At 36.2% G+C, this 18,244-nt stretch overlaps 2 protein-coding genes across 13 annotated transcripts in view; one reads left to right on the top strand and one right to left on the bottom strand.

The window, feature by feature from the left end:
- ARFGEF1 (ARF guanine nucleotide exchange factor 1) overlaps positions 1–18,244 on the bottom strand; it is a 270,777-nt gene that overhangs the window by 140,744 nt on the left and 111,789 nt on the right. The gene's annotated exons all lie outside the window — the stretch shown is intronic.
- CSPP1 (centrosome and spindle pole associated protein 1) overlaps positions 1–18,244 on the top strand; it is a 65,557-nt gene that overhangs the window by 35,971 nt on the left and 11,342 nt on the right. For 9 of the 12 annotated variants that reach the window (XR_012833788.1, XM_075743941.1, XM_075743937.1 and 6 more), the window contains 10 exons: positions 652–799; positions 3,465–3,617; positions 5,887–5,999; positions 6,467–6,616; positions 7,842–7,988; positions 8,815–8,919; positions 10,009–10,075; positions 11,496–11,616; positions 12,322–12,467; positions 13,025–13,165. Coding sequence is in view for 11 of the 12 variants with exons in the window: in XM_075743941.1 (XP_075600056.1) it covers positions 652–799; positions 3,465–3,617; positions 5,887–5,999; positions 6,467–6,616; positions 7,842–7,988; positions 8,815–8,919; positions 10,009–10,075; positions 11,496–11,616; positions 12,322–12,467; positions 13,025–13,165 (1,291 nt within the window). In the remaining variant the exon portion in view is untranslated. The remainder of the gene's footprint in view (positions 1–651; positions 800–3,464; positions 3,618–5,886; positions 6,000–6,466; positions 6,617–7,841; positions 7,989–8,814; positions 8,920–10,008; positions 10,076–11,495; positions 11,617–12,321; positions 12,468–13,024; positions 13,166–18,244) is intronic. The other 3 variants (XM_075743942.1, XM_075743943.1, XM_075743936.1) reach the window with 2 other exon arrangements.

Genomic DNA, 18,244 nt, shown 5'->3' with positions numbered 1-18,244 from the left:
TGAAAAGAAGTTAGACTTTTTAAACAACTGTTCTCTTTATACATGCTTCATTAAATTATTAGGAGACTTAGTTACAAAATTTAACCTGATTTTGAAGAAACGGATGAACAAACCATGTGAGCAGTTTTGTGTTATTTGCATATATCATCATGTATTACTGCAGAAAACTATTTCATTCATGGTTGTAGAATTGTGTAGCATTCTACTAAGGCATTTATTGTTAAGAGTTTTTCTTTATCTCATGTCATCTCTAGTCTTAAGTTTTGGTTAAAATATACCAGGTTGAGAGAAGCAAGTGCTGTAAATATTGTAGAATTTTAATTTTCAGGCAGTATAAATTTCTGTATCATAAGATCCAAGCATATGGGACTTTTGATCTCCTGTAAGTGTCTGATGTGAACATTTCTGGAACTTGGAAGTCTTAAAATGTGTATCTGTATGTTTCTCTGTGATTATGCACAACTGTACACGCACATTTTGACAGCAGTATTCAATGCACTGTCTGCAGTATAAGCAGTGAAATGTTTGTAATTTGCTTGATAAAGATGAGGGGAATGGGTAACGATAGTAGTCTTGCTCCGTTAACTTTTTATTAAAATTATATTTAATGTGATATTTTCATGCAATTGACTTTGGTTTGTTTGGTTTTAGATAAGAGAGAGAGAAGAACGACGGAAACAAGAGAGAGAGGAGAAGGAACGTTATGAAGCCAAGTTAGAAGCAGAAATGAGGAATTATAATCCCTGGGGAAGAGGTGGTGGTGGCGCTCCTCTCAGAGATGCAAAAGGAAATTTGATAAGTATGTTTACCAAAATTATGGATTGTGTTTTTAAGTTTGATGTTTTCTTGCTGTTGTAAAGGCTCTATTCAGATATGTTATTCCTTGTTATTTGGATATGTTACACCTACACGGGTAGCCCTGTATAGACAAATAGAAGTACTTGTTTCAAGCAGATGCACTCTAGGAATATTTAAGTGAGTGATTATTTTGATTCCACTAGAATTGTTCAAAGGGTATGAGTTGAACAAAATGGGAAACACAGGATATGTCAACTATAAATTAATTCAAAATGCAACAGTAAAGGGAGAAGGAGGAAAACAAGCTGTTAGAATCAGCTGCAATACAAATATCCTCAAGTTTGTTGCAAAAACTTTTATTTAAACATTTTCCAGGAACAGGTTTTTTATTGTTTTTATTTTTTTAATCACTTGTAGGCTTAGAAAGCTCTACTTGTGACATGGAAAATGGAAGCATGTTTGAATAAAAATACAAAACTAAGTGGAATATTTAAATTTCCCCAAAGTAACACTGCTGGTAAATGGCTGTACAAATAGCAGACAGCAGTAGTGGTTTTTAAGATTTGTTTTTTTCCAAGTGCCGTTTTATAGAAGATGAGACTGTAGTCAACTGGGAGATAGCTATGATTGGGGCATGTTGTTCATCCACCCCTCCAGTAAATCTGAGATAGATGTAAGATTAAAACTCACATTCCTGATTCCGGTTCCTGCTGAAACCTACAGCAACATTTTATCTAAAATAAAAATAGTACTCAGTAGGCACAATTAGATTTGTATATTTCAAAGTAAAATTATTAACACTAAATTCACTTAAATGCCACAGATCATCTTTTGTTGAGCACTCTCCCACATAATCTACAAAACAGTTTTAGAAATCCCCCTAAAGGTGACTGTCTCATTTCAGCCAAGTCAAATGGACTCGAAACTTTTTACTCTTTCTCCCACCCCTGGGAATTTGAATGTTTCCAATTTGGGAAAAAAAGATAATATCTAATGAATTACCCAGAAGAAGTGAAGTGGGATCTCTGAGAAAAGCATTTCTCATACCAATCCAGGGGTGTCAGTCAGTTTCCTCTTGTGGAAAGCTGAATACACTAGTGGAAGTGGTAGTACTAGTCCAAAATGAATAGAAGTGGTAACTTTTAAAGTGAGTCAGTCTTACTATTTTAAAACTATTAATTTCTGATGTGAAGCAAATTGATTTTCTTATTATTGGAATATGATGATGAATTCTGATTAGATTTTTAAAATATGTTTTCTGATAATAAAATATGAGAATTTTCAAAGCATGGAACACTTGCTGGATAACAGTTTATATATAAATAATTAGTTTTGGTTTTATGACACCTGAGCAACATATGGCTAAATTCACAGTGTAATTTGAGGGTAGGGGGATAAAGCTTAAATGCTTTTTAAAGAATATGTGCCCAAAGAATCAGTTTAGAAGCTTGTGTTGAGAATCCAAGCTTGTGTTTATCCCCAGAGCGGATAGAGGTGTTCACACTGCCTAACACTAGGCACTGCATTTAACTGTCTGGCTTCTCTCTCTCGGCTTTGTAATGGTGTGAGTAGAGTGGGCCACAGGAAAGTGTAGGCTGCTTACATTAGCCTGAGCTCTGTCTGTACCTCCTGAGAAGCTTATCTCTGTCTGTAAATGAGGAACCAAGAAGTTTCTCAGCCTGTTTTCCCAAATTACATATGTAAAGTTATTTTTCCCACCACTGTTGAGCAGCATGATGGATAAGTTATGAGTCAGATATCATGAAACATAACATGCTGTTTCTGCCATGTCTCTCTCTTATGCAGTGTGACTTGTCTTTTTATCCTCTTGAAAATGTCTGTAAATAGCTTTGGGACTCCAGTATATGCAAAGACTGCTTTACAGGGAGGGATGTAATTTAAAGTTCTTGGAATCTGTGTGCTTAAACGATTACAGTAATTCATAATTATCAGAAACACTATTTGAAAAGGATCTGAAAACTGTGTAGTACTTTTTTGTTTTGAAACAGACCTTCTAGGTGTAGTATGGTGAACACTTCAAAATGAGCTGAAATTAACATCTTTGTTCAGGATTTTTATGGTCACTGAGAGGCACCATGTAAACTCTGGTGAAAATTTTGGTGACATTGTTTTGCTTACATACAGAAATCTGCACTTGAATCATTACTGAAGACATGAAGACCATAATACACTTTAATGGTTCATTGTTGTTACCGCCCTTAATAGTAATCAAATAGAGATTCAGTACTTAAAATGCCAATACTAAACTCAAAAGTATTTTGCAGCTTTACGGATATTGAAGAAGGGGTGGTTTCTAAATACGTACTTGTCAACACAGACTTGTCATTCTTGATTTGTCTTTGAGCTCTTTATCTTTCCGTTTCATAGCATTTTTGGGTGGGGGAGAGGGGAGGTTGGCTGTGAAGAATCATTCCTGGCAAAAGAAAACCAACAAAATAAATCTTTTAATCAGTGAATTCCTGATGACTAGTATTTTACCTTTAGCTTCTAAATTCTTTTCTTTGCTTAAATATTTTGTTCCCATAGTTGGTATGCCCAGGAAAAGTAGAGTCTGTTCAAAAATCCCTGTATTTCTGAGAATCTACGGTGAACACGCCTTTTGTGAGAATAAAATATTATAAACAGTTATTTCCCCTTTCCTTTAGCGGACTTGAATATGATGCACAAGCAAAACGAAGATGCATTTCATAATCCACAGGCAAGACTATATGAAGATAAAAGGGCTATTGTATCTGTTGACCTAAGTTTGGCCTCCCCAAGACCTGAGAACACAGAAGCATCTACACATAAAATAGCAGGTTTTTAAGAATACTGTATTACAGCTCTAATAATTTATAGGTTTTAGTCATCAAAATTCTCTAGTTTCTTTACTCCTTTCTTGTAGTCCTATGCTAGTGTTAGTGCTCTCTACCTGTGAAGTCCGTATCATGCTTCTTTCCCAGACTTCTTCATTGCTGTCACTGTGTGTACTGAAAATGTATTTTCTTATCTGTCTTGTCACTAATGATAAATAATAACTGTTTTAGCACTGAACAGTCAGAATCAGTATGTTAGTTTTCCAGGTTCAATGTTATCTAATCAAATCTTCATATATACTTGTTTTACTTTTAAATGACACAGTAAAACACAACTGTATAGTAGGGGAGAAAATGGAATAAAAGGAGGAGGAGGGTCTGCAGATCAGTGATGTTGTAAGTTAGGATGAAATTGGTACAGTAACTAGGTTAACAAGTTCTAAAAAGTTGCAGGTAAATCAGATATATATGCAACCCTGTCCACCTCCAAGTTTTAGGGATTTTTAAATTTTATTTTCCTATTTAAAAACTAATACCTCTTTCTTTCTCTTCTTATGTCTTGTGAGGCATCTAAATGAGAGTGATGTGGTACTCCAGACCCGTCCCCAGTCTGGGATGGGCAAGGGTCAGGATCAGGATGGGGTGGTGATCTCCTCAAGTCAGCTTAGATGCTGCTTTTCTTTCTCCTGTTTGAACTGTTGCGCTTCTGTGTATTACATGGTGTTTGGGGCATGGATCTACTTCGTAACATTGCAATTCACTAGCTGTAGCATCTTCTTTTTTTGTTCCCTCTGCTCCCCCTCTTGCTCTTTCTCCTTAATACACTGTATATTTAACCATTTAGTAAGAAATGAAACAGGCAAGGCCAATAAAGCAGTAATGCAGAATGTTAGAGGTAGATCACTTTTTTGGGGGTCAGGAGGTGGCGCAGATCAGGGATGTCAAATTTGTAGTCTTGCACCTTCCAATTGAATAGTTGAGCAGTAAAGTGTCTTTGTGTAGGTTAGGGTTGTTTTTTCTGTCCCCCTCTTCCCCTCAAAAAGGAACTTGCAGGATAGTAGCCATTACACAGTAAGTTCATTCCTTCATATGTTCAATAGTAATGTATGTCCTGAGTCTATGCCTTTTAAATGGCATATAAGCTTTATTCTGACTTTCTGCATAGTATATATCCTGAGTGAAGTAAATCTATTCTGAAAGAGCCACATGTAAATTTAAGTATATTTTGGAAGTATTCAGTGATTCCATGTAAGGAAAATGGTACTAATCTCAAAGTGTACTTGGTTATGCAACCACAGGCTGGGCTGTAGCAGTGAGCATGTTCATTCCTATGGGAATAAGTATATGTGTTATTTCTGCTTTGACTTGGATGGTATATCACCATATAGGGCAAGGTAAAGGGGAGACATGAGAACAGCTACCGCTGTGTTTGTCTCAGCTCAGTGGAGCTATAGCTCTTGCATGTCCTTGCACTATCCTTTGGAGCAGACATGATATGAATGAAGAACGTGCTGTGTCAAGTGAGAAGTTAACGCCACTTACTCTACTTTTCCTTTATTTACTTCCTTTCTTTACTTCCTGTAGGGATCCTGTTCTGCAAAAGCTGTCCTGTATGGTATCTGAGTTAATCCTCCTTTCTAGAGCTTTGGGGACTGTATGGTTATGATATTTGCATAACTCAGGGCTGAAAGACACCTGACACTTAAAACTTCATAGTACGGAAGGCACTTTATACTGGCAGACTTCAATTTTCTGAGTGCCTAAGAGTTTTATTTGCCAGTTTTACCAATGGATGCTACAAAAAACCAAAGCCTGTTTTACCTAAACATTTGTTCTGTTAGGATGTTTTGGTTTTAAAGATTGAATAAGCGTAAGAAAAAGCTATGTATGCTAAGTCAGAGCAATTGCGAGCAGTAACGTTACGAGATGTAAAGTCTTTGCTATTCTAATTAACTTACAGGTAACATTTTTAGATATTAAATTGTAGATTGGACAGTAGAATATATGACTTTTATAGGTGTTATTTTGTAAAAAGACAGCTGGCTTGGACATTGTTAATTGAGCAGTTAAAACCTTGACAGTGTTCTAAGCAGACAATGTAAGAACTTTTAATCACAGCTATTGTTTCCAGCTATGGCCTTGAATTATGGCTGTCATAAACTACCTTTTGAAACAAGTGTTTCAGATTCCTGCTTCTTCACTCAGGCTTGCTGTCTTAAATTTGCTTTGTTTTTTATCTGTTAACTTTTCCCCCCCCCCTCTCCTCCCTTAGGCTTTACATTTGCACAGACCTCTCCTTTTGCTCGAGGTAATGTGTTCGGTGAACCACCATCTCCACAGCATCTTAAACGACAGGAGTCGTACAAGAACTTTCTTCGTCTGCAGGTGAATGCATGCACCAGTTATCATGTTAAATAAATTTGAAAAAAAGAGGGATTACAGTGGAAAGGAAAAAGATAATTGCTATGTCTTTTTTGTTTCGTTTTCCCTTCTTCCATTTTTTAATCAGGGGAAAAAAAGTGTTATTCCAGCACATCTGGAGTAGAGTAAGCTTTAGGAAATACTCAGATTTTATTAGTAGCATTTATAATTAGTCCTCTTACTGGAGGGTGGTTCAGTAAAGAGTGGCCAAAAAGAAATAGTAAAATGTCAGCTCATTTTAAAAGAATTCTGAGGCTGAAACGTAGGACTAGAATTCTGTCAGTTTCTCCATGCCATCTTTGATTGCACAAATAGGTATTGCGAAAGTCCATAGAGTATCACAATGGTAAATGTTGTTCATCAGATTATTGATGGCTATTGACAGTTGAATACTGACAAAATTATTTTAACACTGTCAAATTATTTTCTAGATCGAAGAAAAGAGACGTAGGGAAGAAGCAGAGCGAGAAAAACTTAGAATGGAAGAAGAAAAAGAAGAAAAACGACTAGCTGAACAGAGGATGAGAATTCAAAAAGCATATGAAGATGAACAAGAAGAGAAGAGAAAGAAAGAGGAGGAGGTGTGGTATTTTGATACCTTGACTTTTTGCATTCTAAACTAACCCTTTGTAATCTTTGTCCTCTAGATTAAGAAGGTAAACTGAGAAGTGTCCTGTGAATTGCTCTTTGTTTTGAAATGGGTCTACATTAGCCAGAGGAGAGGTAGAAAATTGTCAGTATTAACTAGCACATTCTTCTCACTCTTTATGGTGTATTACCAACTTGAAGTACTATTAATTCTTCTAAGAAAAATTGCATAGTTTTATAATTGACAGTGGTGCTCTCCTTTCTAAAGGAAATTGTTTGTGAGGCCAATAAAAAGCTTTGTCAAATTGGTGAATTAAAAAAAAAAAATTTTTTGTTAGCCTCTTAAGTCTAGCTCTCATGGAATTATTTGTATTCTGAATGTTGCTATACAGGAACATTTTGTAAAGCCTTTTTTAAAATTGGCCAGGATATATCTTGAGATAAGAAAACTGCTTGTTTTGGAAGAAGGCCAAGTAAATCTAATGAATACTTTTCATGGAGGTAAACTTGTGATTTAATTCAAACCCAGAAGCTTTTTATGTATCTGGTTTGGGAAATTGAATGAATTTGCGTAATTCAAATTCTCATAAATAATTGTAGGGAAAGGACACAAGGCAGAGATGGAAAAATCTTTCCGTACTCTGCAGGATTATGAAAGATCAGTTCATTGTGTAGGACTTCAAGATTTCTAAGTCAGAACACTTAGCCTGTATTCTAGATTCTCTTCTCTAGTATGAGCAAGTTAGTTGGATGAGTCTTATCTTCTGGATAATAGAGCTGGTCTAGTATAGAGTAGGAAGCTAACTGGTATCATCACTTTTCACAGACACAAGACTAAAAGTGAGACTGGATGGTAATTTTCTCTGTGGGCTTGTGATAGGGTGGTGCACGTTTGCAGTATGTTTTGTTTGAATCGGAATTTTTGGAAACGTCTCCTACAGCTTAGCCTTAACTGTCAGCAGATTTGGGGACACAAACTGATGTTTATTGAAGTTATTAGGAATTCTGTTAAATGATGTTAGCAGAGCCAGGACTGCAGATGTTTAATATTTGCATGGCATAGTTTTTAATTTGAATGTTTGAAGTCAGCCTAATGAAATATGCTTTTCATTTGATACTGATCACTTTGATGTGTAATTTTAACTTGCCAAAGAAAAAAAAAGCAAAACTTTACTAAAGTTGAGTCTTTTTTATATACTAATACTGTTTATGTTACAGCGAAGATTGAAAAATAAAGAAATAATTCGATTAGATGAAGAGAGGCAAAAAGAGGCAGAAAAAAGAAGAAAAGAAAAAGAAGAAAAGCAAGATGAACAGCTTAGACAATATTTTGAGAAAGAAAAGATGGAAGAGGAGAAGAAGATGGTATGCTTCAGTGACTTTCTAAGATATAAGTATTTCTTCATAGCTTTTAAAAATAACTGAATTTTAAAGAAATTGCATGATTTCTTAGTCGTGTACCTTCTTTGTTGTTCCCCTCTTACTTTATCAAGCTACAGTATGCTTAGCAGGCACACAGAGAACAGCTGATAGAAAAATCAGACATACTATAGCAGAAACTTATCTTGCTGATCAAATCCGTGTTAAAAATAGTAAAAAAAGATAAATAAGAGCAAGCTGCACTGTATAGTTTTTGTATCTGTTGTGAAGTAGCGTGGCCCACTTTTGCTGAGGTCCAAATACAAATAAAGTTATATAATTTAGAGGACTGTAGGACTGTTGATATGTAACAATTATGTACTTTGTAATATAATGTTTTTCCTTTGACCTGGATAATCTAAGAATTCCAACATATACAATTCTGATGGACAAAGCCTAAGTAAGTTATAGAACTGTTTCTCTTCTAGAAATTTCTACTTGTCATTTCTCTAAAATGGACAGATACAGTGGAAGTGTCTAGAGGGGAAAAAAAAAGATACGTACCTTAACCATAAATTAAAAAAACCTGCATCATAGAAAAAGAGTATTAAAACTACTATAGGTAGAAAAGAAAATCACGTGAAATAATTTTTGCAATAATTTTATGTGGTTAAGAGTTAAAAGCAAATTAAATACAAAAATAATTAATTAAAGATACACAAAAGCATTTCTCTGTCAGATGAAAAATATTAACAAAACTCTTGCTGTCCAAAATAATACTTTATTTAGAATCTGTTGGAATGTAGTTTCAGTCTTGCTTTCCTCTTTGCAGTTTTCAAGGCAGCCTACTCCCATCATTTCTGCTCTTCAGAACAAATCAATAAGAAAAGAAGAAAGGATTCCCTCTGCTGAGAGCCATCTATCTTACTATGCACAAGTATGATTTTTATAGTCAACACTTACTGATTTATTTAAGACAGTGCAGTGAATGAAATCCTACCAGGTTTTTAATGTTTTCCGCTTATTACTGGAATACCACAAATAACTGGAGACAGTCCTTATATTTACCAGTCTTGTAACTCTGAAAGGTAATGTTCAATTTTATTTAAGTATTGAAGAAATTTTTTTGGGGTGTGTAGAGATGAGCACCTCATTTTTTAGTGTACATACGCTGCCCAGCTTACCAAGGGTCTAAGGATCAAAAGGTTTAGGATAAGAAAGTTTAATCTAGCAACTCATTGTATTCACTCAGAGAATAAATTAGATGAGGTGTGAAGTTTTAATGTTGATTCCTACCTACAGACTTTATTGTTTTAGTTTTATGTTTTTGAAGGTACAAAAAGGTTATAACTCCTAATACGCTAAAATGCTTCACTTTCTTCTTTGCATCACAAACGACTTGCAGTAGTGGTCCTAAGAGCACTCATTTCTTTCACTTGATTTAATCTTCCCTGGGACTTCCCCCCCCCCCCCCCCCCAAATTTCTCCTGTGAAGAGTAGACTAAATAATCGTCTATGATATTTGAATTTTAGGCTACACATCTGACTTTTTTTTATTGGAAGTGTGGGGTTTTTTACCAACTGTCTGTACGAACTGGACTAAAAATTTAAAAAATTAATTTGCCATGAAAATGATAATTTTGCAAAATACTTTATAGTGCAGTTTCAGAAAATATTTTAAGTAAGACTTTAAACCTTATTTAAAACTGTTGCTTTCCCTAAATGTAAAGAATGCTCTGGAGGAAGGCCAGTTTATTTCTGTGTCTTTACAGTACTTGGTATAGCTTTGTCTAGATGTCTGAGTAGTGATTTATTGGTATTATTATAGGAATTTGGTTTATGCATTTAAAGATCAGATTTTTAAAAAACCTCAAGCATTAACAACCTGTAAGGTTACTATTCTGTCTTCCAAAAGTAGTGGTAGTTAATGTAAATTGGACATAAAATAAGGAAATAAAATGTACTTACATCTGCTATATTTTCTTCCTTTGACATATTAACATTTCATATTCATTATGATCGCTAGGATCCTCCACAGCCAAGGGTTCCTTCTCCACCTGTCCCTGCTAGAAGAAATCAGTTGCGTGCTTTTGGTAGGTGTTGTCTTCATTGCAAGCTCACTTTCTATTACAACAAAATTGTTCTCAGTTACGGTTCTCTTTTCTGCTTGCAAAGGAATAGTCTTAAAAAGTTTGCATTTCTGTGTGGGTGTTCTCTCTGTCTTGGTATTATCAGTATACTAGTATGGTATTAATACAAAATAAAAACACTTTTATTATGTGTCGTCTTTTTTTTTTTTTTTTTTTTTGATAAAAGCTCTGATAATGCTATAGTTTGCATGGGAAGTGTTGGATCTTTCAGTCAGGACAGTGGTGACCACTGTGACCAGAACATTGCAAAATGTAAGAGTTGGATTGGCTCAGTAATGGATTAGACCAATGATGTGTAGAGCATTGGAGTCCTAACTCTGAAATTCTGCTTTCCTTTGTTAATCTGCCTAATCCTCTGCTCATTCCTCTTGTACTTTACTGGTGGTTTTAAAATTCAGACATGCTAGGGAGGATCTCCTTGGCTCTTCATATGTTAATTATCTTGGCAATATGTGGGTGGAAAGCAGTAATTTTTCTTCTGATTCTTTTTTACAAGTATAAAAGAAATAACACGTGGACAGTAACAGTAAATGATGTCCTACAAATGCTAACCCCCTGCAGTCAGTACCTGGGTCCTTTCTGGCGAGTTATGGCAGAGTGGTTCTTAGTACAGCTCTTGGAAATCGATTGACTCGGACCATCTGTCATGAGAAAAATAAAGACATATGAATTAAATCTTGTGTTTGAAGATTTAAGGTAGTAAATGTTGCTTGCCTGATAGGTTCTGGGCTAAGACTAAAAGTCAGTAAAATATCAAATTATTAAGTGTGTTATTTGGAAAAACAAGGAATTTATGAAACTGTTCTAACTTGTGGAGGAATGCTGTCCTGACCGCAAAAAAACAGCTTAGACTCACACTAGGTCTAAAAAGTCAACATAAGCACATACTAAAAGTAAGTGTTGAAGTTGGAACTCTTGAACACTTTAGGAGAGTCTGCACCAAGCAGATACCCTACTTTTGAGTCTGGAAACAGAAAGGTGGTGTGCTTGTTGATAGCACCTCAGTTCCCATCATCTGCCTCTGGGACTCTGAGGACTGTATAGATTTGCTAATTTCAAAATAAGGCTACTTACTGGCAGCATCCATTTGCTGGTATTTCATAGCTTTTCTGTTTTTAAATACAGCAAAATGTTTCTGTTGAAATTTTGATTGCTTTCTGCTGTTCAGGGGGATCTGGTCCTTCTGCTGTCTGACAGTACAAACTGACCTAATTTCTACTGTATGAAATGCTGCAATCCTTGTGTTTGTATAATCCTTGTTTTAATTAACAGTTATCTTTTTTTTTTCACCTTACATTTATGAGGTAGGCAGAAAAGTGTCTCTGACATTCTTTATTTTTAAATTATTTGTGTTAAATTCCAGAGGAAAGAAAGAATGTGATAAATGAATTATCAGAGATGAGGAAACAGCTTCGTAGTGAAGAGAGGCGACTGCAGGAACAGTTGCTAAATGTGGCCAGTGATGATGATGTACCGATTGCACGGTAGGAATGTCATCTTCAATTTTAAAAGTTTAGATTTTACACAGGAGCTCAGAACTACTGTGTATTAGTGGCTAGTATTAGTTGGCTAATATACATGAGTGAAATGAAAATATAAAGATAGAACTTGTATACAAAGTTTTCTTTTTTTTTTTTTTTTTAATGTATATGGAGTTTTTCCAAGAATCCTGGAAAAGTGTAGCGTAAGAATGGCTATAGTGCTAAGACTGGAGGTGCAATACTCTGTCTTGGAGAGTGGTCCAAAGCAGATGTCTAAGACAGAATTTTATCTCATTACCTTTTTTCCTGGGACATAATTTGTACCTGTAGACTGCAGTACTACTGCTGATGAGTATGCTTATGGATAACATAGTGCTGTGGAAGTACGTACTTCTTGAAAATCATACCCCTTTTATTAAAAAAAAATAATTCCAAAATGAATTAGTTAATCACACCAGTTAGTTGGAGAAGACTCATCAGATCATCAGTGTTAGTTCCACTCCATAAAATATGAGTTTGTTTTTATTTTAAGTAGGTTATCCCTTTTTATAACATAATATGCGGTGTAATTACTTTCACATTTATTTTCCTGTTTTGATAGCTTTATTTAAGGATAAAAGATGTGACTTTATCAATATTATATTTCCATGCAACTCTGTGATATTACAGTGTTAAATTATATTCTGCTTGTTTTACAAACCTTTCAAGCAGGAGGAGAGAGAAGAATCCAAAGGACATATTTGAGATGGCCAGGCTTCGTCTGCAGGCTCCAGTAAGGCGACCTTCGTCAAAGGAGACACAAGATCCTGTCAACTTACAGAATATCTGGGAATTTAATGAACTTAAATACAAAGGCAGGTAGATCTTCTTGTTATTGATGAAGCAAGGCAGTGAAACATCTGTCCTTTTCCCTCATCTTCCATGCTGCTCAGGATTTAAAGGCAAAAATAAAAATCAGCCTCTTCACAGCTACTGCCAAGACACACCATATGCTGTGGACAGTGTTTTGTGTGTGTGTGTACACCTCTCTGTGTGGTCATTTCTACAAGCGCTCACAATTCACGGCATCGTAATGCTGAGTTACCAGAGCGCTCGCCTAGCTTCCAGTCCTTGCTGCTTAAACTTCCTATGTGTTTGATATTATGATGCTACTGAAAGTAGAGTGAATTTGATATTTTTTACCCACCAATAAATTATGGTTGTGTGTAACTTTCTGTTTCTCATGTAACAGAAAATATTTTTTTAATATAGTAAAATTGTAAAATCATTCGTAAAGTGGCTCATCCTGTTGACCATTGTCAGCATTATTTTTAATGTTTTTTATGACTTTGTATCTGTAGGTAGTTCTTTAAAGATGTTTTTCAGAAATGTTGGTTTGGAGAAAGATTTAAATGTCTTATCTTTGCTCTAGATTCTGAAACACGTATGGGCTTGAGGCACATGTATCCTGATCCTCCAAAAGATGACCAGACTCTAGAGATTCAGCAGCAGGCACTGTTGAGGGAGCAGCAGAAGAAACTTGACAGAATGAGAATGAGGAGAGAAACAGAAGGTAAGGAATGAATGGTCTAAGATCATTTCAGTGCTTTTTGTTTATTTGTTTTGTGTTTGATAAGAATTAAAAACCACCAGCTCTAGTTTCATTACTTTCAGGTTCAATGTCAGCACTGCAGTACAAAACAATAAAACACCATAAAATTCTGTCATAATGGAAAGCATTAAAAAATTGCCTTTTTTTAAATTACTGTCACTGTTTCTCTAGTTCACTGAAAGTAATTTAACTAGTGCTTCATACTTCAGAAAAATGCAAGAGAAAAGTAGTTTGGTTACTGTTTCTTAAAGAAAACTACAGAGCAGTAAAACTCTTGAGCTGATATGTGATAAAAGCAGGTAAGTTCCTTGTGGCATTTCTTCAGTTCTCACTGAGGAAGTAGATGGCTTTGAAACTGTGAACTGGTTAAAATGCAGCCAGTTTGTCTTCACCTTGGTCTGCTTTTAATGGATTAATTTTTTTTTTTTTTTTCCATTTGCTCCACCATGGTATCCTCCAGGGGCTGCAGGGGAATCTTTGCTCTGGCACCTGGAGCACCTCCTCCTCCCTCCTTCTGCTCTGACCTTTGTGTCTGCAGGGCTGCTTCTCACACTTTTGTCCTCACTCCTCACTGCTGTGCTTTGTTTTGCCCTTTCTTAATATGTTTTTACAGAGGCACCACAAGCTTGACTGGGCTCAGCTGTGTCCTGCAGTGGGTCTGTTGTGGTACCGGCAGTGCCTGGCACGGGGCAGCTGCTGGTATCCTCTCACAGTAGCCACCCCTGCAGGACCCACTCTTGCCACAGACATCGGTGGCAATTTCAGATTGCTCCTTCGACTTTTTTTTAGCCTTTAAAGATGAGGTGAAAGTTTGGCATAAAACCCACCGAACACATATGACAAGAAAATAAGTTATACCTCTCCATACTGCTTTAGAAAAACTGAATGCCTCTTCTTATTGTGGGTTGTGTTTTGAGGCTTGTTTGTGTTACTTGTTATGTAAGTAAAACTAATAAAATTGATAGCAAGATTTGAAGGGTGACAGTTACTTGCAGTGCGTTTTTGTTTGGTACCCTCTTGAGTGTTAAAGATGATTCCTATTCCATCTTGGAGAGATGTGCTGGTGTTGAAGCAATGTGTGCAATATTGCTTATGGATAACATAACATCGCAGTTGCAAACAAGCATATCTATACCACTTTCTGTGTTAATTACGTGCTATTGAATATCATTTAATGTTTAAATAAAATATATAGGGTTGTCTTTAGTCTTCCTCTTTGAGATTGACTGAAATGGTGAAAAATAATTCCCTAGCTTCAACTGAGATCTGTGTGGGGTTTGACTTTGTTTTTCTGCCATTAGAATATTTTTTCAATAGACCAGTCTGAGAAGACTTTAATTTAATGTTATCTGGAGAGGAACCTCCAGCAGCTAGAAGGCAAATTTGCCTTTTTGATTAATTTTAAGCACAAGCAGTCATTTTAGACATATGCTAATACTAAATGGATAATGCAGGCTTACATAGTGACAACCTAAAGAGGGATTTGCTTGGACAATTTAGATCAGTTGGTAGACAAACAGTTGATTTTTAAAATTATTTTCCACTGATGCTTTTAGAGGATCCTTGAGCAGCTCTTCCTGTCTTTCTCCTACTGCTTTACAACATCATTTAACTTTATAGTCTGTCACTGTGTACTGAACAAGAGAATTAATTCGTTGCCACGTATCTCTTTATTTCCAATTTATTTTCCTCAGAGACAGGTTCATCATCTTCCTCTCACTAAAAATGGATGAGTGGTTTTATTGTCTGATTTAAGGCAGAAAGATTGATTAATTAAAGCACTATGTATTTTTGTACCGTGGGTGAAATATTGTATTATTAGACTGTAGTGGCAAAAGCTTACCTGTTTTCCCACGCTATGCATAAGTGTTCTTTACCTTACATGATTTATATGCTGTTTTCCTTCTGATATGCCTTTTTTTTTTTTTTTCCTCCCCTCTTTATGTAAAAAAGAAATATGTGGACTATTAGTGGGACTTTAACCTGAGAAATTAATGATTTTTTTAAAGGTCCCAAATGTTTTAAATGCTTGCTGTGTCTCTATAAATAAGGCAGTCTTTTACAGACTTCTGGATGATTATTTTGGGGGATAGGAGGGATACGAACGGGAGCAGGTTTGATGTTGTTGTGCTGCAGTGCTGGGCTCTGCTTGACTGGAGTAGCGTATCGGGAATGGGCTGGTTGTCAGTCTGGGAGGAGTGACAGCCCGTGTGCTATGGTTTTTGATGCTAGACAGAAGATCAGCTGCATGCTGAGTAAGTTTGCTAGATAGAGGTGCAAGAAATAAAAAACTGTCTTATTAAATATTTTGTTTGAAGACTTAAACCAAATAAGAGGAGTAACTTCAGTTTTGCTTCTTTGTATTTCCAGCATGCATGGGATGATAGTTTAACTTTCAGGATGGTTGTCTGTGCTCTCTAGAGTTGAGATTTTTATCCTTAGACAAGTAGTTTCTTCTGTGAAGTGATCACTGCGTAGGTCAACCTCTCTTTGAAAGCTGCAAACGCAATGTGCTTAGCATGTTGAGTGTACATTCACGCTTGGGGCTTTCTGCAGTCTCCTGCTCTGATTATTACACCCTGACAGAAGCCAAGAGAATCAAATCAGGTTTGGAGCAAGATGGGAAATGATTGATTTTTATTAGCAATGAACAATATAGTTTTAGTGTGAAAAGTATGTTTGCTTTTTGGGAGAGACTGATTTGATCTAACATATTGTGACAAGGAATCCTCCATGCTATTCAGATTGATTGTTGAGATGTCCCCCCTAGGGGAGAACATCATTAATCTTGAGTTCTGTTGATATAAATACGACTGTTTAGCTACACAAACATGCCTATTCCTGGCAAGCTGCTCTCTGGAATATAGAATAAATATTTTTTTGAGTATCCCTGAGTTTTAACTACAAAACTGTTGTAATGTTTAGTTTCGCTACATATAAATAAGACTGCAGACTCTCTCAGTCTAGCTCTTGGTAGACCACTAAAAATAATGGCAAAAACCAAAGGGGAGTCAGGAAATACATGGTTCAGGTGATCCCTAATTATGGAAGAAATAATTCATTTTTGGCTCTCTGTTGAAATTTGATACATTTTTTTTTCCTACTTGGATCATAGCAAATTTAAACAAGAATTGATAAAGAGATTTCTCCCCATTATTAGGGTTTTTTGTGTACTAGCTCTGAAGTTCAGATGGAGTTTAAAGTGCTGCAGTTTAGCACTAGTAACCACTGGGATGCTGAATACCATTAACTTCCACTCTTTTTTCTTTTTTTAATTCACAAATGTTTTTAATATAAGAAAAATGTGACATGTATAAAATTTAACATGTGGAGATGATGGCAAGAACACCAAAATACTTATGCTAGGGAGGGGAGGATAATCTTTATTATAGTAAGAAGGCCATCAGCTTTGTGTTCTTTGGTGCACTTTGGAAAGTAGGTTTCTGTTTAAATTCTTTTTCATCTAAAGTTACTTAACCTGGTGTGTTTTCTCAGTACCATGTTCCAGTTGCATTAGGATTCAGCAGTGTGCAGAACATATGATGAAAAAATGTTTCTTGCTAGCTGTGTGACTGGATGTTGTTTAAGATACAGTAATTCAAATAATAATGATCTTAAGGTACCAACAAATGAAACATAAGAGGGTAGAAGAGAAAACCCAAGTATTCATGCAGCAACCTTTTGTGCCTTAAAGTGTTGCTTTGATGGCTTAAATCATGCTGCTTTCCCACAAATTGGTGGTTTTTACATTATTCAGTCAACACTTGGGCATGACCTTTCCATAACAAGTGCTTACAATATTGTTGTAAACATAGCACAAAAGTAGTTCTGACTGTTGCAGTATAGAGAACTTTTTCAGAATTGAACACAACTTAGTGTAATTTTAGCATTTAATGAAGTGAGATATCTTCTTGAAATGTTGGTTTTCAGTACCCACAAAAATAGTTATGCTTCCTTTTTCTGGATAACAAATCAGGTTTGGAACAAGATGGGAATCAATTGATTTTTATTAGCAATGAACAATATTGTTTTAGTGTGAAAAGTACGTTTGCTCTTTGGGAGAGGCTGATGAATCCAGCCTTAAGAAGGACTTGCACATGCTCAGTGTTCTTAGAAATTATATACTACTGAGTTCTGTTTGATTTCTCTAATTCTACTTAAATTGACGTAAGGAAACTGGAATAAACACGGTATTCAAATGTTTAAACAATATTCATTACAATGTGTGTAATTGTCATGGTTTTACCCCAGCCAGCAGCTGAGCCCCATGCAGCCGCTTGCTCACTCCGCCCCAATGGGATGAGGGAGAGAATCAGAAGAGTAAAAGGGAGAAAACTCGTGGGTTTGGTTAAAGACGATTTAACAGGTAAAGCAAAAGCCACACACACAAGCAAAGCAAAGCAAGGAATTCATTCACCACTTCCCATGGGCAGGCAGGCAGTTCAGGCATCTCCAGGAAAGCAGGGCTCCATCATGTGTAACAGTGACGTGGGAAGACAAACACCATCACTCCCAACGTTGTCGTCATCGTCCGTCCCCCTGCCCCCCCCCTTCCTTCTTCTTGCCCCAGCTTTATATGCCAAGGAGAAGGCGGGGGGCACCCAAGAAGCTGGGAGGGGACACAGCCAGGACAGCTGACCCAAACTGGCCAAAGGGATATTCCATACCATATGATGTCATGCTCAGTGTATATCTGGGGGGTGGGCCTGGAGGTGGTTTGGCTCGAGAACTAGCTGGGCATTGATTCCAAGTGGTGAACTCGGATGCTGCGCATCCCTTGTTTTGTATATTCTATTATTATTATTATCCTTTTCTGTCTTATTAAACTGTCTTTATCTCAACCCATGAGTTTTACCTTTTTTTTTTTTTTTCTTTTTACTTTTCAATTCTCTCCCCCATCCCACTGGGGGTGGGAGTGATCAAACAGCAGTGTGGTTGTTTTAGCTGCCAGCCAGGTTAACCCACAACAAATATGATGATAAAACTTTTAGTATGTTTTCATATTAACTGTTTTTGTCAGTGCTCTCGTTTTGTCCTTGT

The sequence above is a fragment of the Balearica regulorum genome, chromosome 2 (assembly GCF_011004875.1).
Source record: "Balearica regulorum gibbericeps isolate bBalReg1 chromosome 2, bBalReg1.pri, whole genome shotgun sequence".
Classification (NCBI taxonomy): Eukaryota; Metazoa; Chordata; class Aves; order Gruiformes; family Gruidae; genus Balearica; species Balearica regulorum.
Note: the sequence above shows the minus strand (reverse complement) of the source record. Positions and strands in the feature narration are given on the sequence as shown.